Raw genomic sequence first — 25,590 nt, 5'->3', positions numbered from 1 at the left:
TCATGCACTCCTTCTACCTAACAAAGTGAACCCTGATTTGCTCAGAATAGCAACATACCTAGTTAAAACACTTGATCCAGGCCGGGCGTGGTGGCTCATGCCTGTAATCCTAACATGCTGGGAGGCCAAGGCAGGCAGATCAATTGAGCCCAGGAGTTCGAGACCAGCCTGGCCAACATGGTGAAACCCCATCTCTACTAAAAGCACAAAAATTAGCCAGGTGTAGTGGTGCATGCACGTAATCCCAGCTACTCAAGAGGCTGAGGCAGGAGAATCCCTTGAACCCAGGAGGCGGCGGTTACAGTGAGCTGAGATGAAGCCACTGCACTCCAGCCTGGTGACAGAGTGAGACCCTGTCTAAAAAAAAAACAAAAACACGGGCTGGGCGCGGTGGCTCACACCTGTAATCCCAACACTCTGGGAGGCCGAGGTGGGTGGATCACTTGAGGTAAGGAATTTGGGACCAGCCTGGCCAACATGGTGAAACACCGTCTCTACTAAAAATACAAAAATTAGCTGGGTGTGGTGGGGGGCACCTGTAATCCCAGCTACTCGGGAGGCTGAGGCAGGAAAATCCCTTGAACGTGGGAGGTGGAGGTTGCAGTAAGCCGAGATCGTGCCATTGCACTCCAGCCTGGGCGACAGAGTGAGACTGCCTTGGGGGAAAAAAAAAAACACTTGATCCTGGTTCCCTTGCATCTAGTGTCAACCATGTGACTCCTTTCTAGCCAACAATATACAGTCAGTAGTCTTTGAGGACTGCATCACTTCCAGAACACAAAGGCAAAAGCTTCCCATGAGAAATTCCCTCTGCTTTCTGTTTATCTTGACTGGAATACACATTTGATGTATGGAGACATAGCAGCCATCCTGCAACCTTGAGGATGAAGCCCATAAGCTAAGAATGGCAGATCAGACAGCTAGAAGCCTGAGTCTATGGTGACATATCTGACCTGCTCTATATAAGCCCAACACTGCCTACTTAGGGATTTCTTCTTTGAATTTCTTTAATGTGAGAGAAATAAAACCCTATGAAGCCAGTTTTCTATCATTTGTAGCATAATAATGCATTGTCAAATGATAGAGCACATGTACTGGGTTTCACCAAAAAGAGATCTACAAAGTGCTTCTAGGAAAAGCTTTCTTGCTCCTATAAAAGATAAAGAAGAGATAACCCCTTTTGGCTCATGGATAACAGTGGTTCTGGATTGGTGCCTAGAAAGAGTGACCACCAGCCAGACGCAGTGGCTCATGCCTATAATCCTAGCACTTTGGGAGGCCAAGTGGGTGGATCACTTGAGGTCAGGAGTTCGAGACCAGCCTGGCCAACATGGAGGTGGAGGTTGCAGTGAGCTGAGATCGTACCACACTCCAGCCTGGGCGGAAGAGTAAAACCGTCTCAAAAAAAAAAAAAAAGAAGTGATCACCATCCCAGGACAGGAGTACAAGGTGAGCCATCAGGAGAGGTCAAGGCCACACCCTGAGATGACAGAGACCAGAGCTGGAAAGACACAGAGTCCTTACGCTGGGTGGAGTCAGCTGTCTCAGGTCTAGAGGTGAGTCAAAGTTTTCTGTGATTTGCCCCAAGGGTAACCTTACTTCATCAATCCCCTGCTCGGAATCTAACCCGGGGGGAATAGAGCCGTGGAAGGTCTGACTCACTGGTTCCTACCCCTTTCTAGGCAGCATTCAAGACCCTAGCACCAGTGAAAGGTCTCGACTGGTGTGGTGTGGGCCCCTGCTGCCACCATCCACCTACCTGCTCATTCTTATGCTGGGTCATGTGAGACTTGAGCTGGAAGTAGGTGCTGAATTTGCTGGGGCAGAATTGGCACAGGTAGGAGCTGTCGATGAGGACCACCTGCTTGGGCTCCGGCTTGTCCCCCTCTTCCTCACCAGCTGTGGACAAGGCCTGGGGCTGTGGCGCACCCGGCAGGGGCTGGCCCAACCCTATGGAGAAAGCCAGGGAAGTCAGGACAAGGAGCCGGCCCATTCAGGAAGGACGCACAGAACCCCTACTCCGTGCTCCTCTGTGTTCACCCGGCACCTGCTACTCCCTTTGGGTCAGACTCTGTGCTTAAGGTGCTGCACTCACACTCAGCTGCTGTGCACTGGTACGGCCATTCCCAGGCTCAAATACAGAAATGCTTTCTTTCTGAGTGAGAAACAGCTGCTGCCTCGAGCCTCCCCTCTCTGGCCTTCCCCTCAGACACTGTAGACCTCTCCATGGTTGTTAAAAATTCTAAACACCATCCTAGTTGTACTCCTAATGCCTCCCCAGTCCCCTCTTCTAATTGTAATCATCTGGCCGGGTGTGATGGCTCACACCTGTAATCCCAGAACCTTGGGAGGTCAAGGCGGACGGATCACTTGAGGTCAGAAGTTCGAGATCAGCCTTCCCAACATGGTGAAAGCCCATCTCTACTAACAATACAAAAATTAGCCAGGCGTGGTGGAGGGTGCCTGTAATCCCAGCTACACAGGAGGCTGAGGCAGGAGAATCACTGGAACCTGGGAGGCGGAGGCTGCAGTGAGCAGAGATTGTGCCCCTGCACTCCAGCCTTGGTGACAGAGTGAGATTCTGTCTCAAAAAATAATAATAATTGTAATCATCACCGGGTGCAGTGGCTCACACCTGTAATCCCAGCACTTTGGGAGGCCAAGGCGGGCAGATCACCTGAGTTCAGGAGTTCGAGACCAGCCTGGCCAACATGGTGAAACCCCGTCTCTACCAAAAATACAAAAAAATTGTCTGGGCATGGTGACGCACACCTGTAATCCCAGCTACTTGGGAGGCTGAGGCAGGAGAATTGCTTGAACCCGGAAGGTGGAGGTTGCAGTGAGCCAATATTGCGCCATTGCACTCCAGCCTGGGCAACAAGAGTGAGACTCCATTTCAAACAAACAAACAAAAAAAAGTGTAATCATCTGTTTCATCATCCTTCCCTCACTACACTGTTCCTCACTTTCCTTGACATCAGGGGCCTCTGGCCTCTGGCCTCATCCCTGCAGGCCCAGTGGCCTGGCACATAGTAGGCCTCTATAAATGTTTGCTAAATGGTTAAACCTTTGGTGCTAGGCACTAAAGGAGTTTCAAAAAAAATGGAAGAAATTATTTATTCTTTAGGGCCATGTGATGGCTCATTCCTATAATCCCAGCACTTTAGGAGGCCGAGGAAGGAGGATCCCTTGAACCCAGGAGTTCAAGACCAGCCTCAGCAACATAATGAGACGCCATCTCTACAAAAAATAAACAAAATTAGCTGGGCATGGTTGCATGTGTTGGTGGTCCCACCTACCCAGGAAGCTGAGGTGGGAGGATCACTTGAGACCGGGAGGTTGAGGCTGCAGGGAGCCACCATCATGCCATTGCACTCCAGCCTGGGTGACAAAGCAAGATCTTGTCTCAAAAGAAAATTTTTTTTAAAGAAAAAAAAAAGGAGTTCACAAGAACTCAGAAGGCACACAGTAGGGCTAGTTCCAACAGGAAGCCTGAAGGAAGGTCAGATAAAAGTGGCCACACATTGCTTTCCCAGCAAAACACTCCCTTCATTACCTAGCACGTGCCTGGCATTGCTCACCCTTTGGTCTACATGGGAATGGCTTAGACTCTGGCCTTACACCATCCAATAAAGTGGTCCTGAGCCACACGTGGCTACTGAGAACTTGAAATGTGGCGCCAGGCATGATGGCTCACACCTATAATTCCAGTACTTTGGGAGGCTGAGGTGAGAGGATCACCTGAGCTCAGGAGTTTGAGACCAGCCTGGGCAACAAAGCAAGACCCTGTCTCTACAAAAACAATTTTTAACAATTAGCCAGGCGCAGTGGTGCACCCCCATCCCAGCTACTTGGGAGGCTGAGGAGGGAGGATCGCTTGAGTCCGGGAGTTCGAGGCTACAATGAGTTATGATTGCACCACTGCACTCCAGTCTGGGGTGACAGAATGAGACCCTAACTAAAAAACAAAACAAAACAAAACAAAACAAAAAACAGAAAGAAATGTGTCCAGTCCATATCCAGATGTGCTATAAGTGTATATACCTGCTGGATTTCAAAAATTTAGTAAAAAAAGAATATAAAGTATATTCAATCTTTATATTATATGTTAAAATAATAATGTTAATATATCGGGTTAAATACCAGGAGGTGGAGGTTGCATTGAGCCAAGATCGCACCACTGCACTCCAGCCTGGGCGACAGAGCAAGACTCCATCTCAAAAAAAAAAAAAAAAAAATATATATATATATATATATATACACACATACACACACACACATATATATATACATATATATATACACACACATATATATACACACATACACATATACGGTTAAATAAGATATATAATTAAAATTAATTTGATCTTTTTAAAAATTGCTTTTAATGTAGCTACTAGAAAATTTTATTTCATTTATTTATTTAAGATTATTTTTGCCATTAAAGACAGAACTTTTTGTTTAAATAGAGATGGGGGCCAGGCGCAGTGGCTCACGCCTGTAATCCCAGCACTTTGGGAGGCCGAGGTGGGTGGATCACGAGGTCAGGAGATGGAGACCATCCTGGCTAACACAGTGAAACACCGTTCTCTACTAAAAATACAAAAAAAATTAGCCGGGCATGGTGGCGGGCGCCTGTAGTCCCAGCTACTCGGGAGGCCGAGGCAGGAAAATGGCGTGAACCCAGGAGGTGGAGCTTGCAGTGAGCTGAGATCGCGCCACTGCACTCCAGCCTGGGCAACAGAGTGAGACTCCGTTTCAGAAAAAAAAAAAAAAAAAAAAAGAGAGAGAGATGAGTTTTACCATATTGCCCAGGCTGATCTTGAACTCCTGAGCTCAAAAGATCCTCTCACCTCAGCCTCCCAAAGTGCTGGGATTACAGGCGTGAGCCACCATGCCCGGCTGAACATTTTAAATTACATATGTTGTTCATACTATATTTCTGTTGGGCAGCGCTGCTCTAAACCTAGTAAGTTCTCAGTCCTCATGCAAGAAAGAAACTAAATCAATATCAGGGATAGGAGCATTAGCTCAGGGACAAATGATGAGAATCCCACATGTATAAAGAGCTTTGGAGACCAACTAACCTTGGAGGTCAAATAGCTTTCAACTTCTGATCAACTACAGTGACTGCCTGGAGCAACATATAGAAAACAGATTCTGAGCAGGGATGGTGAGGGAAGGCAAGGGTTGAAAAACTACGTGTTAGCCAGGCATGGTGGCTCACGTCCGTAATCTCAGCACTTTGGGAGGCCAAGGTGGGTGGATTACTTGAGGTCAGGAGTTTGAGACCAGCCTGGCCAACATGGTGAAGGCTTGTCTCTACTAAAAATACGAAAATTAGCCAGGTGTGGTAAAGGGCACCTGTATTCCCAGCTACTCGGGAGGCTAAGGCAGGAGGATCACTTGAGCTTGGAAGGCAGCGGTTGCAGTGAGCTGATAGCACTACTGCGCTCCAGCTTGGGTGGCAGAGTGAGACTCTGTCTCAAAAAAAGAAAAACTACCTGTTGGTACAATGTCTAGTATTTGGGTGATGGGTACACTAGAAGCCCAGCCACCACCATTATGCATCTAATACCCATGTAACAAACAAGCACATGTACCCCCTAAATCTAAAATTTTTTAAATGAATGTAACTTAAACATAGAAAAGGTAATGCAGTGTGCTATGATTTTACAATGGCAACAATGTCACTAGATGATAAAAAATTTCCAGCTCCGTTATAATCTTATGGGACCACTGTCACATATGCCATCTGTTACTCATGGAAACATCCTTACATAGCATGTGACTGTATTACTATGGTGGCTGTCAAATAGTTATTTTCTAATTTAATCATTATTTCTACTTTTATCAGTTCACATTTTACTATAAGAAAGGGCTTTCTTTAAATGTGGCACATATATACCATAGAATACTATGCAGCCATAAAGAATAATGAGTTCATGTCCTTTGCAGGGACATGGATGAAGCTGGATGGACATGGATGAAACCATCATTCTCAGCAAGCTAACACAGGAACAGAAAACCAAACACCATATGTTCTCACTCATAGGTGGGAGGTGAACGATGAGAACACATGGACACAGGGAGGGGAACATCACATACCAGGGCCTGTCGGGGGGCTGGGGACAAGGGGAGAGAGAGCATTAGGACAAATACCTAATGCATGCAGGGCCTAAAACCTAGATGATGGGTTGACACGTGCAGCAAACCACCATGGCACACGTATACCTATGTAACAAACCTGCACGTTCTGCACATGTATCCCAGAACTTAAAGTAAAAATAAAAAAAAAAAAGAAAGGGCTTTCTTTTATCCCCTATTTATTTATTCCTTCATTTATTTTAACAGTAGGGGATCATAAATTTTTATTTTATAGTAGTCTCCCCTTACTTGCAGTTTTGCTTTCCATGATTTCAATTACCCAAAGTCAATCATGGTCTGAAAATATTAAATGGAAAATTCCAGAAATAACTCATAAGTTAAAAAAAAAAAAAGATTCTGAGGTGAGATCCAGGCTCAGCAAAAAATGGGTAGGTGATTGAATAGTGATGTCTGCCATGGGTACAGTATTAGAGTAATGCCATACATGTTGTATGTTTGTCATCCTTCCTTTCATCTTATGCCACATTTTATAGATAAAGGTAGATTGAAGCCCAGAGAGGTCATGGGGTTTGCCCAAGGTCACACAGCTAGCAATAAAACCTGTGAAGTGGCAGAAGAGAGGTGTGGGAAGCATGGCGTTCCCTATTTCCACCCACCTGTGCTTTCCTCGTCCTCCTGCCTGCTGGGGTTCAGGGCCATGACCTGTACGGTCACAGAGTTTCGAGACACGGTGCCACCACTGTGTCCTGGAGGCCACACCTTGTGGGTCTGCATGTGTTTCTTAACATTAGACTTCTGGGCAAAGGCACGGCCACATGCAATGCACTGGAAGGGCTTCTCACCGGTGTGGCTGTGGAAGACAAGCTTGTCAGTGCCCTCCTGCAGGAACGGGGACGAGGCCTCAGCCCAGGAGCTCACAGCCACAAGGAAGGCCCAGAAAGAACATCCAGATGCCACTTGCCACATTCTGACACCACGGCGACGAGCCCCTTCGCTGAGGCAGGCAGACCAGAGATGGAAAGACCCTGGGTTCCGGGTCACGTTACTGAGCTGCTCATCAACAAACCCTGGAGCCGCCCTCCTCTGACCATCTCATACTGTGACAGAACATTTCCTAATTGTTCAAGCCCATTTAAATGAGGACTTCTGGCCTGGCACAGTAGTTCACGCCAGTAATCCCAGCACTTTGGGAGGCCAAGGCAGGTGGATCACTTGAGGTCAGGAGTTCGAGACCAGCCTGGCCAACATGGTGAAACTCTGTCTGTACTAAAGATACAAAAATTAACTGGGTGTGGTGGTGTGCATCTATAATCCCAGCTACTCAGGAGGCTGAGGCAGGAGAATTGCTTGAACCCAGGAGGCGGAGGTTGCAGTAAGCCAAGATTGCGCCACTGCACTCCAGCCTGGGTGACAGAGTGAGACTCCATCTCATAAATAAATAAATAAACAGGGACTTCTGTCATTTGAAGCAAAAAACATTCAAGTTGTCACAGCACAGCACTTGTACCACAGTTTAACATTTTTCTTCAAATCAACTCACTTTTTTAAAACTTAAAATAATTTTGTGGCTCACGTATGTAATTCTAGCACTTTGGGAATCTGAGGCGGAAGGATCACTTAAGCCTATCAGTTGGAGGTTACAATGAGCTATGATCATGCCACTGCACTCCAGCCTGGATGACAGAGTGAGACCTTGTCTCTAAAAATAAAATAAATGAAAATAAAATAATCTTTAAAAAAGCTTCTTTTTGTTATTCTATGTGGAAAACCACTTATCATAAAGTAAACAAAAAAAAATGCAAGATCTAGAGCTATACTGTCCCATAAGGTAGACATAAGCCATATGGGGCTATTTAAATTTAAATTCAAGCCCAGCATGGTGGCTCACACCTGTAATCCCAGCACTTTGGAAAGCTGAGACGGAAGAATCGCTTGAGCTCAGGAGTTCAAGACCAGCCTGGGCAACATGATGAAACCCTGTTTCTACAAAAAATACAAAAATTAGGTAGGTGTGGTGGAGCGAGCCTGTGGTCTCAGCTACTTAGGAGGCTGAGGTAGAAGGATTGCTTGAGCCTGGGAGGTTGAGGCTGCAGTGAGCTGAGATTGCACCACTGCATTCCAGCCTGGGCAACAGAGCAAGACCCTGTCTCAAAAAACAAAAAAAAATTAAATTCATTAAAATAAAATAAAATACAAAATTCAGTTTCTCAGACTCACTAGCCACATTCCAAGTGCTCAACAGCCATGTATAGTCAGTAGCTACCATATTGGACAGCGCCAGTTTGAGCATTTCTTTTTTGTTGTTTTTTGAGACAGAGTCTCACTCTGTCACCCAGGCTGGAGTGCACTGGCACGATCTCAGCTCACTGCAACCTCTGCCTCCTGGGTTCAAGGGATTCTCCTGTCTCAGCCTCCAGAGTAGCTGGGACTACAAGCACCCACCACCATGCCCAACTAATTTTTGTATTTTTAGTAGAGACGGGGTTTCACCATATTGGCCAGGCTGGTCTTGAACCCCTGACCTCAAGTGATCTACCCACCTCAGCCTCCCAAAGTGCTAGGATTACAGGCGTGAGCCACCACGCCCAACCCAATTTGAGCATTTCTATCGCTACAGAAAGTTCTATTGGACAGCGACAGCACTTGTGTAGACCAGTTCTCAACTGAGGCCAGTTTTGCCCTCCAGGGAACATTTGGCATTTTTGATTGTCACAGCTGTAGCTGCAGTACTACTAGCATCTAATACTTAGAGGCCAGGGATGCTCCTAAACATTCCACGATGTGCAGGTCAGCTCCCTACAGGAAGGAATGATGTGATCCAAGATCCAAAACATCAGTAGTGGCAAGGCTGAAAAACCCTGGTCTAGATAGAAGCTGTTGCCAGCCATGGCTGGAATGTGAGGTTTGTTCTCTCTCTCTCTGTCTCTCTCTCTCTCCGTCTCTCTCTCCTTTTGTTATAAGAGACGAGCATGTATACCAAAGGTGCTAAAGACCAATTATACCAAATTGAGGTTTTCTCTATGACTTCCTAAGGACTGAAATTGCAAAGGGAATAATTTTCCCACTACATTTTTCAGAACTTTTCAACCCCATATTCATGAACCACCAAAAATCATCTCATCGGCCAGGCACGGTGGCTCACACCTGTAATTCCAGTACTTTGGGAGGCCGAGGCGGGTGGATCACCTGAGGTTGGGAGTTCGAGACCAGCCTGACCAACATGGAGAAACCCCATCTCTACCAAAAATACAAAATTAGCCAGGCGTGGTGGCGCATGCCTGTAATCCAAGCTACTCGGGAGGCTGAGGCAGTGGAATCACATGAACCCAGGAGTCAGAGGTTGCAGTGAGCCGAGATTGCACCATTGCACTCCAGCCTGGGCAACAAGAGTGAAACTCAGTCTCATAAAAAATCATCTCATGTACCAGTGCATCTCACTGTGTGAGAAATGAACAAGCCCAGCCTCCCCTTCCACAGATGGAAAAACCAAGGCCCAGAAGGGATCCCTGCATGGTTAGTCTGGAGTGAGCAGAGAGCTCACAGAGTCCTATTTGCAGAGTATGGCAGCCCTGGTAGGCCAGCCTGTTCTGCAGAGGGGAGGCCTAAGACAGCATTAACACATCCGTGAAACCCCTCTGGGTTCAGTGCTTTTCTTCCCCTACACGGCCCATCCCTGACCTTCCCAGTCTCTATGCGCAGGTCCCACAGCTTTCACAGGTCCCTCCCACAGCCTCTGAGATAGAAGAGGGAAAACCACCCGACCTGCACTACAGCCTGAACACGCAAGTGCAGCCTGGGTCACCCCACAGGCTAGGGGCTGAGAAGGGAGTCTCGCTTCCAGCACAGATGGTCCCAGCCACACCTGCCCAGGAGCCACCTGCCTCACCACGCATGTGTACCTTCGGATGTGCTGCTGCAGGTCAAAGTTTTTGGTGAATGACTTGTCACAGTATGAGCACTTGAGTTTCTGAGCCTTTGGCTTCCCTGCAGCTGAAAGACAAGTGGAAGGAGGGGACAATGAGGCTGGGGGTGCAGCTCAGGGCACCAAGGGCAGCCTCTGACTACTGTATCTGAGCCAGACAATCCATACCCCAGGGAAGTCTATGCCCATACACAGGCCAGGGAGGAGACATGGGAGAGCTTCACAGGGCCTGGAGAGGAAAGCCCAGGACATGCTCCAGCTGGGAAAGCAAGATGAATCCTTCAAAGGCTCCCCTCTGCCCTACAATCAAATCCACGCTCTTTGCCATGGCCCACAGCACTCTGTATCCCCTTACTCCTGACAACCTCATCATTCTCTCCATCCAGCTGCAGTGGACTCCTAGCTAACCTTGCTAACCTTAAAAGACTTCAAGCATGTTCCTGCCTCTGGGCCTTTGCACCTGCTGTTCCCCCTTGCCTGGAATGCTTGTCCCACAGATACCCACAAGGCTGCTTCCTTCTCCTCCCCACATGAAAAGTAGAATCATTTTCCAGCCTCTCCCTAGTTATTCTCAATCATAAGACCCATTAACCTCCTTCCTGGAGCAACCCAGAAATATTTATTTATTTATTCCCTGTCTGTCTCTTCCATTAAACTGAAGGCAGAAGGAATCATAGACCAAGAGACTAGATTCCAGTGCCTGACATGGGGCCTGGCACACAGATGCTCAATACATCATTGTGGAAGGAAGGAAGGGGAGGAGTAGTTGACTGGAAAGCCACTGAAAAATTCTCAATTTCTATCCTCTCCATCTGCTGCCTGCTCTGACACCACTTCCCACCCCATACTTAGCATCTGCATTAGGATGGCAGATACTACTGCTTGCCTAATATCCACTCTCTCCTTCTTCACTCCTCACAAATCCCATAATGGGAGTATCAATGTCCCTAGCCAAAATAGACACTTCCCAGCTTCTCTTGCAGCTAGGTATGGCCATGTGACTAAGTTTTCATCAATGAGATATGAGCAAAAATATCAAACAGAACTTCTAGAAGCTGGGAGAAGCCCCTTTTATCCTTCTCTTTCCCTTCTTCTTACTGCCTGGAATATTAAAGTGATGACTGGAGCTCCAGCAGCCATCTTAGACAAAGAGGCACCAGGATAACTGATACCATGTTCTGGAGGTGGTGGAAACAGAAAGACAGAAGAAACGAGGGTGCCTGGTGCCCATGCAGTCACATGATCCCCAGATTGTCTGGCTTCTGGCCTTGACTTACACAGGAGAGAAACAAAATTCTATCATTTTGAAGTCATTGATATTTTGAATTTTCTATTACATGCAACCAAACTTGAACAACCATAAAAGGGAAGACCAGAACCAAGTAGCTTGTGGATTGGCCAATGTTGAGGAAAGATGCCCATGGCAGGCTGGGGGCCCACCTTCCGGGAGTCCCCTGGCACCTTTAGCTCGTCGGGTCTTCAGCGTTGCTGGAGAGTCAAAGGTGGCCACCGTGCCCCCAGTGGCGCTGGTCATGGGGGCGGCGGGGTTTGGTCCTTTGGGTTTGAATCCCTGTTTGCCAGGGCTGTACACTGTGGGGGTGGGATATACTGGAGGCTCCACACACTGGTTTGGCACCTAGAAGGACAACACAGTCAGGGAAAAAGCCCTGCCAGGGAAGGGGAAGAGCTCCCAGCCAGGGGCACTCTCCCTGCCTCCCTGATTGACCTCAGCCGCTCTCCCCTACATCACCATCACAGCCCCTCCACCTGGCCCGGTCACCCAAGCCACTCCCAAGCTCCCTTAGAACTTCATGAAGCCAGGAGGCCAGAACAGCTATGGAGCCAGGCTGCCTGGGTTCAAATCTTGACTCTTCCACTTAGCACCGAAGTGACCTTAGGCATCTTTTTAATTTCTCTGTCTCAGTTTCCACATCTGTAAAATGGGACTCATCATAGTACCCCTCTCATGCGGTTACTGTGAAGATTAAATGAAGCAACATATAAAGGGCTTAGAACAGTGTCTGGCATAGAGTGAGCATGCAATACACATTAGCTGCTATTATTTGCCCTGTCTATTCTTATCAGTGGTACTTTGCTAGCATTAAGAGAACTAGGTGGCTGGGCCTGGTGGCTCACACCTGTAATCCCAGCACTTTGGGAGACCAAGGTGGGCAGATCACCTAAGGTCAGGAGTTTGAGACCAGCCTGGCCAACATGGTGAAACCCCATCTCTACTAAAAATACAAAAATTAAGTCAGGCATGGTGGTGTGTGCCTGTAATCCCAGCTACTCAGGAGGCTAAGGCAGGAGAATCACTTGAGCCTGGGAGGCGGAGGTTGCAGTGGGCCGAGATCGCGCCACTGCACTCCAGCCTGGGCGATGGAGTGAGACTCTGTCTCAAAAAAAAAAAAAAAAAAAGAGAGAGAACCAGGAAGTCAGAGGGGTCTGTGCTCCCCCAGCTGCTCCACTTCCTGACTGACACTACCCAATGCCAGAGTAGCAGGCTTCTCTTCACTGAGAACTGAAGCCACGAGAAATTACCAAATGAATTCTGAGGCATTCAGATTTTTCTTGCTCTATTGTCCAGGCTGGAATGCAATGATGTGATCTCAGCTCACTGCAGCCTTGACCTCCCAGGCTCAAGCAACCCTCCCGCCTCACCCCACCAAATAGCTGGGATAACAGGCACACACCACCATGCCCAGATAATTTTTGTGTAATTTGTAGAGACAAGATTTCACCATGTTGCCCAAGCTGGACTCAAACTCCTGAGCTTAAGTGATCCACCCACCTCGGGCTCCCAAAGTGCAGGGATTACAGGCGTGAGCCACTGTGCCTGGCCTATTCATCATCCATTGGTCTTCCTGAGGTGTCCTATCCAAAATCTCTGGCCAGGCACGATGGCTCATGCCTGTAATTCCAGCACTTTGGGAGGCCGAGGAAGGAGGATCACTTGAGCACAAGAGTTTGAGACTAGCCTGGGCAACATAGGGAGATCTCATCTCCACAAAACATTAAAAAAATTAGATGGGCATGGTGGTGCATGCCTGTAGTCCCAGTTACTCAGGAGGCTGAGGTGGGAGAATCATCTGAGCCTGGGAGATCGAGACTGTGATGAGCCGTGATCATGCCATTGCACTCCAGCCTGGGTGACAGAGCAAGACTCAGTCTAAAAAAAAAAAAAAAAAAAAAAGAATTCAACTCAGCAAAAAGCCCAAAGTTGAAAAAATATTTCAGACAAATACAAATAAATAGAAAGCTACAGTTGGAGTAATAAAATCAGACAAAGCTGAAAAAAAGGTACAAAAAAAATTATAAAATCTGGCCTGGTATGGTGGCTCATACCTGTAATCCCAGCACTCTGGGAGGCTGAGGTGAGAGGATCACTTGAGGCCAGGAGATGGAGACCAACCTGGGCTAAAGTGAGACCCCTATCTCTAATTTAGAAAAGAAAAAACATCCCTCTGCAGAAATACCTTGCCTGGTTTCTATTTTCCTGACCAAACCCTGACCAATACAGCACTCAATAAATACTTGTTGGGCCGGGTGTGGTGGCTCATGCCTGTAATCCCAGCACTTTGGGAGGCCAAGGCAGGCAGATCACCTGAGGCCAGGAGTTCGAGACCAGCCTGGCCATCATGGTGAAACCCATTTCTACTAAAAATACAAAAAAAATTAGCTGGGCATGGTAGCTCATACCTGTAATACCAGCTACTTGGGAGGCTGAGGCACGAGAATCGCTTGAACCTGAGAGGTGGAGGTTGCAGTGAGCCGAGATCACACCACTGCACTCCAGCCTGGGCGATAGAGTGAGACTCTGTCTCAAATAAATAAATAAATACTTGTCACATGAATAAATTCAGCCATCACTCAAGGCATTACTGAGTAATTAATGTGACTGCTACTGGCATAGGCTCTTATTATCCTCAACAGCTTTTCAGGAGAGTTCCCATTTTAGAGGAGCGCAGACTGAGGTCAGACAGTCCAATGTAAGATATCTACTCTAGGAGTGCTCTGCTAGGTGCTAAGGATGCAAAGTCTAATAAGACTCAGACCCTGCCCTCAAATACCCTCATCTACATGGAAAATCAACAGCAGCAGCTCCTTCTGTGCTGGTCCTCTCTGGGCTGGTCCCCTCTGACTACCACAAGCCACCAGCATTATCTCAGCATCCCACTAACTTAACTTTTTCTCAATGCAATAAATTCCCTAGAGAAGCTTGTTCTATTCTCCCAGGGTAGGGCAAATCCCCTCGCAGCCCCTCAGAACATCACATGAATGCCTCGTGGTGGGATCTTCCCACTGGTCTGGGCTCTCTTTACATAAAGAGACTACCTGACAGGGGATGTCTGTGGCTGGATTCTATGGTGAGTCTGAGTTAGTGTGATTTCTAGTGCAGGTGGGTTGTTTCTGTCATAACCATACCCTCTAGCACTGGTGTCTTGGAAGGTTCTATGAACTCAGTGCATTTCAAGTAGACGGCCTATAACTTAGAGCTCATTGGCAGGGAATTAGTATGGTACATTGATTGTATTATGGCACCAATTCTTTGCCCCTCCCTGTACCCATGCCTTTGCAGTGTGACTCTGCAGTTCCTCCCATCAAGAGGTGGCATCTATGTCCCTACCTGCGCTATCTAAGCTGGACTTGTGATCTGCTTTGGCCAATAGAAGTGATTCTGTGTTACTTACAAGCCTAAACCTCAAAAGGCCTTGGGCATTTCTGTCTGCATTTTTGCACCTCCACCATGGCCATGAGAACCTAGCGGAGGATAAGAGTCACGCAGAACAGAGCTGAGTCACGCAGAACAGAGCTGAGTCACGCCACTTGTCCCAGCCCAGGCCATCCTAGAGCAGCTGACAGCCAGCCAACGTTCAGACATATGAGTGAGCCCAGCCAAGATCCGCAGTTGTCTAGCTGACCACTGTAAACACGTGAATAATAAACACTTTTGGTATATGCCACTGATGCCTGATGGATATTTCTTACCCAGCAATAGCTAACTGATACACCTAGCTTATTAAAAACTGTAAGAGACACTCAGGCAGATAATTTTTTTGAATCTTTTTTCTTTTTTTTGCCTGAAAAGGTAGGCATTCTCTGACTGTTCTGAGCAATACCTACAGGCAGCTTATATTTCTGCTACAACCTGTACTCCATTCCACCTTCTCATGGCTTGCATCTTACATCTGTGGGTGTGATGCTTTGATTAAAGTCCTTCTCCCCTGTGATGTGGTACACCCCATGAAGGCCAGGACCGGGTCTGGTTTTCATGGTATCCCCAGCACAGTGTCTGGCACACAGCTGGTGCTCAGGATGGGTCCGGGTTGGCCATGATGTCCATGACCAGTGTCCTCTTCCACCCTGCCCCCTCTGCTCACCTCCAGGGGTGGGTAGGGCTGCATCCCCAGTGCCTGGATCTCCACCGTTCCACTCCCAGCCAGGGGCGCAGCAGCACTGTACACCTCCACCACACCGTTCCCACCAGGGTTGGGACGCCCAGGGGGGCCCAGGCTCTGGGGTGGAGGTGGTGGAGGCTGAGGTGGTGGCGGTGGGGGCAGTGGTGGAGGAGGTGGAGGAGGAGGTGGAGGCTGGGTGAGGTAGCTGGGCACGGAATGCATGTTCAGGCTGCTCTGAAATCAGAAAAGAAAAAGTGTTATAGCCTCTTGATACCAGTTGTCTTATTTATCGGGAAGGAAGGACATTTGCTTTAGCCAGCCAGGTGGAAAAACAGCTACTTACCAGACAGCTCAGGAGATGGGCTAAGAGAGGTTGGGGAAACAAAGTCATGGGAGAATTCGAAGGAAGCCTCAGCTTGGTGCTGCTATCCCTTTTCCCTATGAAAGTAGGCAAAAATGGCCAGGCGCAGTGGCTCACGCCTGTAATCCCAACACTTTGGGAGCTGAGGCGGGCGGATCACGAGGTCAGGAGATCGAGACAACCTTGGCTAATGGTGAAACCCCGTCTCTACTAAAAATACAAAAAATTAGCCGGGCGTGGTGGCGGGCGCCTGTAGTCCCAGCTACTCGGGAGGCTGAGGCAGGAGAATGGTGTGAACCTGGGAGACGGAGTTGGCAGTGAGTGGAGATTGCACCACCACACTTTAGCCTGGGTGACAGAGCAAGACTCCATCTCAAAAAAAAAAAAAAAGAAAAAAGAAAACAGGCAAAAATGACCTCATTCATGCAGAAAAGAGTTAATATAGCAGCCTAATGTTGCTATCTTAAGAAGGGCTTCCCTTTCCATCTTGGACCCAGCAGAATGGCTCCCACAAAGAAGGGTGGCGAGAAGAAAAAGGGTCATTCTGCCATCAACGAGGTGGTGACCTGAGAATACATCATCAACATTCACAAGTGCATCCATGGAGTGGGCTTCAAGAAGCGTGCTCCTCAGGCACTCAAAGAGATTCGGAAACTTGCCATGAAGGAGATGGGAACTCCAGATGTGTGCATTGATAGCAGCCTCAACAAAGCTGTCTGAGACAAAGGAATAAAGAATGTCCCATACTGCATCCGTGTGCGGTTGTCCAGAAAACGTAATGAGGATGAAGATTCACCAAATAAGCTCTATACTTTGGTTACCTATGTACCTGTTACCACTTTCAAAAATCTACAGACAGTCAATGTGGATGAGAACTAATCGCTGATCATCAAATACCTCAAATAAAGTTATAAAATTTTAAAAAAAAAGGGGCGGGCTTGCTTGCAGCACTAGCTCGTGACTGGGATCTGAGAATCTGGTTTGTGGGACATCTCCTTTGTTGATAAGGCTTGTTTTGCCCACCTGGGGCACTGTTCTATTGTACCAGATTACGTAGACTGTTTGGACAAAATATGTGATTCATGGTGAACACTTCCTTCTCTTCTGGGAGTCTGGAATTTTGGTCATGGTGGCTGGTCATCTACATGACCAATCCCTAACAGAAACCCTGGCCTTGGGTTTGGCGCAGTGGCTAACACCTGTAATCTCAACACTTTGGGAGGCTGAGGCGGGTGGAGTCCAGGAGTTCGAGACCAGCCTGGGCAACATGGCAAAACCCCATCTCTACTAAAAATACAAAAACATTAGCCAGGCATAGTGGTGCACACCTGTAGTCCCAGCTACTTGGGAGGCTGAGGTGGGAGAATCACCTGAGCCCAGGGAGGTGGAGGTTGCAGTGAGCCGAAATTGCACCACTGCACTCCAGCCAGGGCAGCTGAAGTGAGACCCTGTCTCAGAAAAACAAACAAACAAACAAACAAACAAACAAAACCCTGGCTTTGGAGTCTGAAGTGTGTTTCCCTGGGTAGAAACACAGCACACATGTTGCTAGACTTCACTGCTGCAGGAAGAAGTGTGTTTTGTGCAACCTCTCCCCTCCTCCCCAAGACAGAGAACTCTGGATTCCTCCAGATTCCACCTGATGTGTCTTTTTCCCTTGCTGATCTTGCTGTGTGTTCCTTTGCTGTAATAAACCACAGCCATGAGTACAACTACCTCTGAGTCCCGTGAGTCTTTTGAGAGAATCATGAATGCGTGGGTAGTCGTGAAACGCAGCCAGTAACTTCTAGAAATTTATGCTACAAAAAAAATCAAGCAGGTGGGCAAAGATGTCTGTTTATGGATGGTGACTCCAGCCATTTTCATAAAAGCAAAAAACAGCAATGACCTACATGTCTATACATAGAAACTTGGCTAAGCAGAAGATGGCCTATCCATATGGTGGAATCCTTTGCAGTTGTTAAAATGATGGTACTGCTGGGTGCAGTGGCTCACACCTGTAATCCCAGCATTTTGGGAGACAGAGGGAGGAGGATTGCTTGAGCCCAGGAGTTCAAGACCAGCCTGGGTAACATAGCAAGACTCTGTCTCTAAAAAAAAATTTTTTTAGGCCAGGCACGGTGGCTCACGCCTGTAATCCCAGCACTTTGGGAGGCCAAGGTGGGCAGATCACCTGAGGTCAGGAGTTCAAGACCAGCCTGGCCAACATGGCAAAACCTTGTCTCTACTAAAAGTACAAAAATTAGCCAGACATGGTGGCGGGCGCCTGTAATACCAGCTACTCAGGAGGCTGAGACAGGAGAATTGCTTGAACCCAGGATGCGGAGATTGCAGTGAGCCGAGATGGTGCCACTGCACTCCAGCCTAGGTGACAAGAGCGAGACTCCATCTCAAAAAAAAAAAATTTTTTTTTTAAATTAGCCAAGTATGTTGGCACCATGTATGTAGTCCCAGCTCCTCAGGAGGCTGAGCAGGGAGGATTGCTTGAGCCCTGGAGTTTGAGGTTACAGTGAGCTATGATCCTACCACTGTACTCCAGCCTGAGTGACCTGAGCGAGACGCTGTCTCAAAAATAAAAACATGATGCTGATCAGCATTTCATAAAGGACACGGGGTCCTCTTCTTCACTGTGTTCCTTGGGTTCCACAGTAAAATATGTTTGGGAAAAAAAAAAAGTCTCGGTTGAGAAAATCAAAAGGATTTCTATATGGCAGGAAGAATCCAGGGACACAGCAAGGGGAGAAGTAAAACACCTCCACCTTAGGTTCCTTTGGCCACAGATCCTTTTTGTATTAAAAAATCCTGGCCAGGTGCAGTAGCTCACGTCTACAATCCCAGCACTTTGGGAGGCCGACACTGGAGGATCCGTTGAGCCCAGGAGTTCAAGATCAGCCTGGACAACAAAGGGAGACGGTCATCTCTACAAAATTTTTTTTTTTTAAATCCCAGGGAGCTACTGTGCATTTTCTATTTTTCTAATAGACATGGGACACTTGTTAAGAATAAAAACAAGGCCAGGTGTGGTGGCTCACACCTGTAATCCCAGCACTTTGGGCCAAGGCAGGTGGATCACCTGAGGTCATGAGTTTGAGACCAGCCTGACCAACACAGTGAAACCCCATCTCTACTAAAAATACAAAAATCAGCTGGGCGTGGTGGCGCACACCTGTAATCCCAGCTACTCAGGAGGTTGAGGCAGGAGAATTGCTTGAACCTGGGAGGTGGAAGTTGCAGGGAGCCAAGATCGCACCACTGCACTTCAGCCTGGGCAACAGAGCAAGACTCTGTCTCAAAAAAAAAAAAGAACAAAAACAAAAGTCAGGCTGGGTGCAGTGGCTCACACCTGTAATCCTGTAATCCCAGCACTTGGGAGGCCAAGGTGGGAGGATCACCTGAGGTCAGGAGTTTGAGACCAGCCTGACCAACATGGTGAAACCCCGTCTCCATTAAAAATACAAAAATTGGCTGGGCACAGTGGCTCACACCTGTAATCCTGGCACTTCAGGAGGCTGAGGTGGGGGGCTCACTTGAGGTCAGGAGTTCGTGATCAGCCTGATCAACATGGAGAAAACCTGTCTCTACTAAAAATACAAAAAAAAATTAGCTGGCTGTGGTGGCACATGCCTGTAATCTCAGCTACTCAGGAGGCTGAGGCAGAAGAATCACTTGAACCCAGGAGGCAGAGGTTGCAGTGAGCCAAGATCGTGCCACTGCACTCCAGCCTGGGCAACAGAGTGAGACTCCATCTCAAAAAAAAAAGTCAAAATAGCTGCACTGTATTGACAAAGCCCCACATGTTCTGGGTCCCCACCTAGACGTAGCAGCTTCCCCATCTATAGCAGAGCTGGACAAGGGAAAGCTGATAGCCTCCCTCAGCATCAGGGAGAGCTGGGGCCAGGCCCCCTTTATTCTACAAGATTCTGAATCTGCAGGAGTTAATGTACAGGTCTGGAATCAAGACCCTGTGAGAAGCCCACACCTTCTTACCTGCACAGGTGGGGGGCCCTGGGGCATGGGCTGGTCCAGGGATGTGAAGGCTGACATGGCAGACATGAGCACATCATCGCTCACCAAGATGTTCCCCTGCACCAGGGTCTGGATCAGTGGGGACGGGGGCACTGTGATGTATGTGGAGATCTGGACAGTGGGAGAGAGAGAATGAGTGAGACGGAGAGAGACAGAGTGTGTGTGTGCTCATGTGTGCGTGTGTGCATGTGTGGACATGTCAGGCTCTGTAAGTAAGCCGAGGGCATGGCACAAAAGATCCAGGTTCTGGAATCCCACAGACCTGGATTCCATTTCTACCTCTGCTGCTCCCTGCTGTGTGACCCTGGGCAAGTCACTCTACCTCTCTGTGCCTCCATTTAATCATCTACTGAATGAGGAGGATAAGACTGGGCACGGTGGCTCACAACTATAATCCCAGCATTTTGGGAGGCTGAGGCAGGTGAATCACTTGAACCCAGGAGTTCAAGACCAGCCTGGGCAACATGGTGAAACCCTGTCTCTACAAGAAAAATACAAAAATTAGCCGGTGTGGTTTTGCACGCAGCTGGTGTGGTTTTAGAGACTCTGTCTCTAAAAACAAACAAACAAAAACGGAATGAAAGAAAAAACCAATGAGGAGAATAACTCACATCCCTCTGCAAAGTACATACCCTATGACTCAGTAATAATACTTCCTTGTATCAGCCAGGCATGGTGGCTCACGCCTGTAATCCCAGCACTTTGGGAGGCTGAGGCGGGCAGATCACAAGGTCAAGAGATCGAGACCATCCTGGCCAACGTGGTGAAACCCCATCTCTACTAAAAATACAAAAAGTAGCTAGGCGTGGTAGTGCGCGCCTGTAGTCCCAGCTACTCAGGAGGCTGAGGCAGGAGAACCGCTTGAACCTGGGAGATGGAGGTTGCAGTGAGCTGAGATCGTGCCACTGCACTCCAGCCTGGCGACAGAGTGAGACTCCATCTCAAGAGAAAAAAAAATACTTCCTTGTATCTATGCTAGAGAAACACTGAACACATGTCCACATGAAGTCCACAAGTATCTTAGGTCAAGAAGAATATCTGGTGTGGCACGGTGGCTCATGCCTGTAATTCCAGCACTTTGGGAGGCCAAGACAGGCGGATCACTTGAGGTCAGGAGTTCGAGACCAGCCTGGCCAACATAGTGAAACCCCATCTCCACTAAAAATACAAAAATTAGCTGGGCATGGTGGCGGGTGTCTGTAGTCCCAGCTACTCAGGAGGCTGAGGCAGGAGAATCACTTGAACCTGGCAGATGGAGGTTGCAGTGAGCCAAGGCCAGCCTGAGCGACAGTAAGACCTTGTCTCAAAAAAAAAAAAAAAAAAAAGGTAAGAGATGGTGAGGGGAATATTTTCTACTAGCAAAACTCACAGTCAAGCAGTGAGAAAAATGACTGTTTTATGCCAGAAGATGCCTGTTTCAGTCTATATGTCCTATGGGTCTGGGGTGAATGCTTTCATAGTGATGGCAGAAATGACACCTATACAATGAATGAAGATAATGTTCTAAAGGGATAAGGAAAGAAAAGGAAGCCAGTTGAAAATCTGACCCCTTGACCTGGCATCCTGAGATATGCCCAGCCTCCTTTATGAGGGATCCTTTAGTCTTTCTATGAGCCCCCTATCCAGGGTGTCTTTGCTCCAGAACCGTGTTTTCGGCTGAGGACTCTGGAAGCTTCCCCAGATGCCTCCAGCCTTGTCCTCTGCTCTGGCCTCCAGACTTGGAAATCTACATTGTCTACTTTGTCACTGCCTCCGTTTAAAGGTTGGCAGGCATCTCAACTTCAACGTGCCCAGCTGAACTCCTGACATCCCCCCAAAACCTTCTCCTCACAGCCTCCTCCCTTCAGCTAGTGGCAACTCTAAATCAGGAGTCCTCTGTGACCCTTCTTGATCTCATACTCCTCACCCAATCAATTCACAAGTTCTATCAGCAACACCTTCAAAGTATTTCTAAAATCTCACACTTTCTCACCACCTCCACTGCCAACATGCTGGTCAAGCTACCCACATCCACTGCCTGGATTTGCACTACAGTCCCTCAACGGGTCTCCTGGCTTTCTCTCTCGCCCTCCCTCAAAACCTATTCTCTGTCCAGCAGCCAGAGTGACCTGATAAAAGTCACTATGTCCCTCCTCTGCTTGACAGCCTCCAATGGCTCCCATGTCATTCTCAGTAAAAGCCCCAGCGGCTGGGTGCGGTGGCTCACACTTGTTATCCCGGCACTTTGGGAGGCCGAGGCGGGGAGATCACAAGGTCAGGAGATCGAGAATATCTTGGCCAACATGGTGAAACCCCATCTCTACTAAAAATACAAAAATCAGCTGGGCGTGGTGGTGCGCGCCTGTAGTCCCAGCTACTCTGGAGGCTGAGGCAGGAGAATCACTTGAACCCAGGAGGTGGAGGTTGCAGTGAGCCGAGATCCTGCCACTGCACTCCATCCTGGGCAACAAGAGTGAAACTCCGTCTCAAAAAAAAAAAAAAAAAAAAAAGGCCGGGCGCGGTGGCTCACGCCTGTAATCCCAGCACTTTGGGAGGCCGAGGCGGGCAGATCACGAGGTCGGCAGATCACGAGGTCAGGAGATTGAGACCATCCTGGCTAACATGGTGAAACCCCGTCTCTACTAAAAATACAAAAATCAGCCTGGTGTGGTGGCGGGCGCCTGTAGTCCCAGCTACTTGGGAGGCTGAGGCAGGAGAATGGCGTGAACCCGGGAGGCGGAGCTTGCGGTGAGCCGAGATGGCGCCACTGCACTCCAGCGTGGGCAACAGAGCAAGACTCCGTCTCAAAAAAAAAAAAAAAAAAAAAGGCCCAGACCCTACATGATCTGCCAAGACCCTCCTGCTGCCTCTCCTAGCACCTCCCACCTTCCTACTTACTCACTCAGTCCCAGCCACTCTCACCTCCTTATAGTTCTGGAACAAACCCAGCACACTCCTGCCTCAAGGCCTCTGCATCTGCTGATCCCTGCACCTGGCTCCCGCTTCCTTCCCCAAACCAGCCGGATAACTCATTCCCACACCTCCTTAGGTCTATCTGGTATGTTCTTCCTACTTATTTAAGTAACTGCAGAAATTATATAGTACTATTGTTTCAGATTTTAAAAATAATAATATATTATCTACTTATTATTCTACAATTTGATTTGTCATACAAAACCTTTTACCTGCTATATAGTATTCTTCCTGGTCACCTCTTCACAGAGCTCTTCCGCAAGCACGATAGACATATGGCAAAACCTCCCATCCCCGTCTGGCATCCCCTATCTCTCCGCATTTAACATGCTGAAAACAGTACATGTGCACCATCCATCTCGCCCCACTCCACAAGGGCAGGGACTTGGTCTGTCTTATCCATTGCTATAGCCCCAGTGCCCAGCACAGTGCCTGAGCACGTTAGGCCCTCAAAAAAGACATGTTGAATGAATGAATGAACAAATACCTGGCGATTGGCAGGAGTTGGGGCCTGCTGAACCGCTGTGGGTGCTGCCGAAGGTGGGTAGATGCTGTTGGTGGCCAGTGAGACTGTGGCCAGGGCGGGGGCATTCCCCTGGCACTGTTCCCGCTTGTGGGTCATAAACGCTGGCAGCGAGTTGAATTGCTTCTTACACTTCCCGCAGAGAAATACATCCTCGTCATCTGGGGTCATACCCGCAGAGTAGTGGGAAGAGGCCACAGAGGAAGGTAAAGTAATGAAAAAAAAGCAAGACTATGTCAAGGGGCATCACAGTATGAGACAGGAGAACTGCAGCTGACCACAAGCAGCAATCTGGGAGGCATGCTGCGACTTGACATGCAGGTGTCAGCCATCAACTATGTGCTTCCTGGGAGTTTTCGAAACCACACAGGTGGCCAGGCACAGTGGCTCATGCCTGTAATCCCAGCACTTTGCAAGGCCTTGGAGGGTGGATCACCTGAGGTCAGGAGTTCAAGATCAGCCTGGACAACATGGCGAAACCCCATCTCCACTAAAAATACAAAAATTAGCTGGGCATGGTGGTGCGCGCCTATAGTCCCAGCTACTCGGGAGGCTGAGGCAGGAGAATTGCTTGAACCCGGGAGGCAGAGGTTGCAGTGAGCCCAGATCGTGCCACTGCACTCCAGCCTGGGCAACAGAGCGAGACTCCATCTCAAAAAAAAGAAAAAAAACCACGCAGTTTCCTGCAGGGATAGCCATATGTGGCCAGGTACCAATTAATTAGAAATCAAAAAACAGTAAAGTATGTTCACTACAAAGTTGAGAACTCCAGAGCCTTTATCCTGTCTGAATTTATTCATCAGTCCCCAAATGAGCCACCTGATCATACTCCTCCATGCCTTTGCATCCACCGTTCGCCCTGCCAGGCTGCCTCTCTGAGGACAACTTGTTCTGCAAGGCTCAGCTTGACTGTCACCTCTTCCAAGAAGTCTTTTTTTCTTTTTCTTTCCTTTTCTTTTTTTTCTTTCTGAGAGAGAGTTTCACTCTTGCTGCCCAGGCTGGGGTGCAGTGGCACAATCTCAGCTCTCTGCAACCTCTGCCTCCCATATTCATGCGATTCTCCTGCCTCAGCCACCCCAGTAGCTGGGATTACAGGCATGCGCCACCACGCCCGGCTAATTTTTGTATTTTTAGTAGAGACGGGGTTTCACCACGTTGACCAGGCTGGTCTCGAACTTCCTGACCTCAAGGGATCCACTCACCTCAGCCTCCCAAAGTGCTGGGATTACAGGCGTGAGCCACTGCACCAACCTCTCCAGAAAGTTTTTCTAAAGCCAGCGGCTATAGTTCCTTCCTCTGGCACACCTATCATATAACAGTTTTCTTATCAACACCAGACTGTGAGTCCCCTAAGGGAAGGACATGTGTCTTATTTATCACCATAACTACAATATCTCCTGGACACAGAGGAGGTTCTCAATGGACGTTTGTTGAATGAATGAAAAACTAAATGAATGATTAACTACAGTTAACACCATCCATTGCTGAGGGCCTACCACAGCTATGCGCTCACTGTGTCAAGCACCCAACATGTGGTAGCAGAAATGTCTAATTGTTATTCAATTCTAATTGTATCTTTTTTTATTTATTTATTTTTTTAAGAGACGGGTTGCCAGGCGAGGTGGCTCACACCTGTAATCCTAGCACTTTGGGAGGCCAAGGTGGGTGGATCACTTGAGGTCAGGAATTCATGACCAGCCTGGCCAACATAGTGAAACCCCAGCTCTCCTAAAAATACAAAATTAGCTGGGCATGGTGGTGCATGCCTGTAATCTCAGCTACTCAGGAGGCTGAGGCAGGAGAATTGCTTAAACCCAGGAGGTGGAGGTTGCAGTGAGCGAGATCACACCACTGCACTCCAGCCTGGGCAACAGAGCAAGACTCTGTCTCAAAAAAAAAAAAAAAAAAAAATTGGGCAGGGCGCGGTGGCTCACGCCTGTAATCCCAGCAGTTTGTGAGGCTGAGGCAGGCGGATCACCTGAGGGTCACGAGTTCGAGACCAGCCTGGCCAACATGGCGAAACCCCGTCTCTACCAAAAATACAAAAATTAGCCGGGTGTGGTGGCAGGTGCCTGTAGTCCCAGCTACTCAGGAGGCTGAAGCAGGAGAATCACTTGAACCCAGGAGACGGAGGTAGCAGTAAGCCAAGATCATGCCATTGCACTCCAGCCTGGGCAACATGAGCAAAACTCCGTCTCAAAAAAAAAAAAAAAAGAGAGAGACAGGGTCCTGTTGTGTTGCCCAGGCTGCAGCAAGCACAGTGGCTATTCACAGGCATGATCATAGTGCACACCAC

The 25,590-nt window shown here is 48.3% G+C and overlaps 1 protein-coding gene and 1 pseudogene across 3 annotated transcripts in view; one reads left to right on the top strand and one right to left on the bottom strand.

Moving 5' to 3' along the window:
* ZNF341 (zinc finger protein 341) overlaps positions 1-25,590 on the bottom strand; it is a 60,555-nt gene that overhangs the window by 23,609 nt on the left and 11,356 nt on the right. Inside the window, exons 3-9 of one of the 3 annotated variants that reach the window (XM_003316864.6) lie at positions 23,259-23,455; positions 19,781-19,930; positions 15,415-15,666; positions 11,495-11,669; positions 10,011-10,101; positions 6,768-6,961; positions 1,760-1,950 (exon numbers count right to left, since the gene is read on the bottom strand). In XM_003316864.6, coding sequence (XP_003316912.1) covers positions 1,760-1,950; positions 6,768-6,961; positions 10,011-10,101; positions 11,495-11,669; positions 15,415-15,666; positions 19,781-19,930; positions 23,259-23,455 — 1,250 coding nt within the window. Of the gene's footprint in view, positions 1-1,759; positions 1,951-6,767; positions 6,962-10,010; positions 10,102-11,473; positions 11,670-15,414; positions 15,667-19,780; positions 19,931-23,258; positions 23,456-25,590 lie in introns of all 3 variants that reach the window. The other 2 variants (XM_003316865.6, XM_016937729.4) reach the window with 2 other exon arrangements.
* On the top strand, positions 16,295-16,682 carry LOC107969998 (large ribosomal subunit protein eL31-like; annotated as a pseudogene).

The sequence above is a fragment of the Pan troglodytes genome, chromosome 21 (assembly GCF_028858775.2).
Source record: "Pan troglodytes isolate AG18354 chromosome 21, NHGRI_mPanTro3-v2.0_pri, whole genome shotgun sequence".
NCBI classification, from domain to species: domain Eukaryota; kingdom Metazoa; phylum Chordata; class Mammalia; order Primates; family Hominidae; genus Pan; species Pan troglodytes.
The sequence above is the reverse complement of the archived record's forward strand: the minus strand, read 5'-3'. Positions and strand labels throughout refer to the sequence as shown.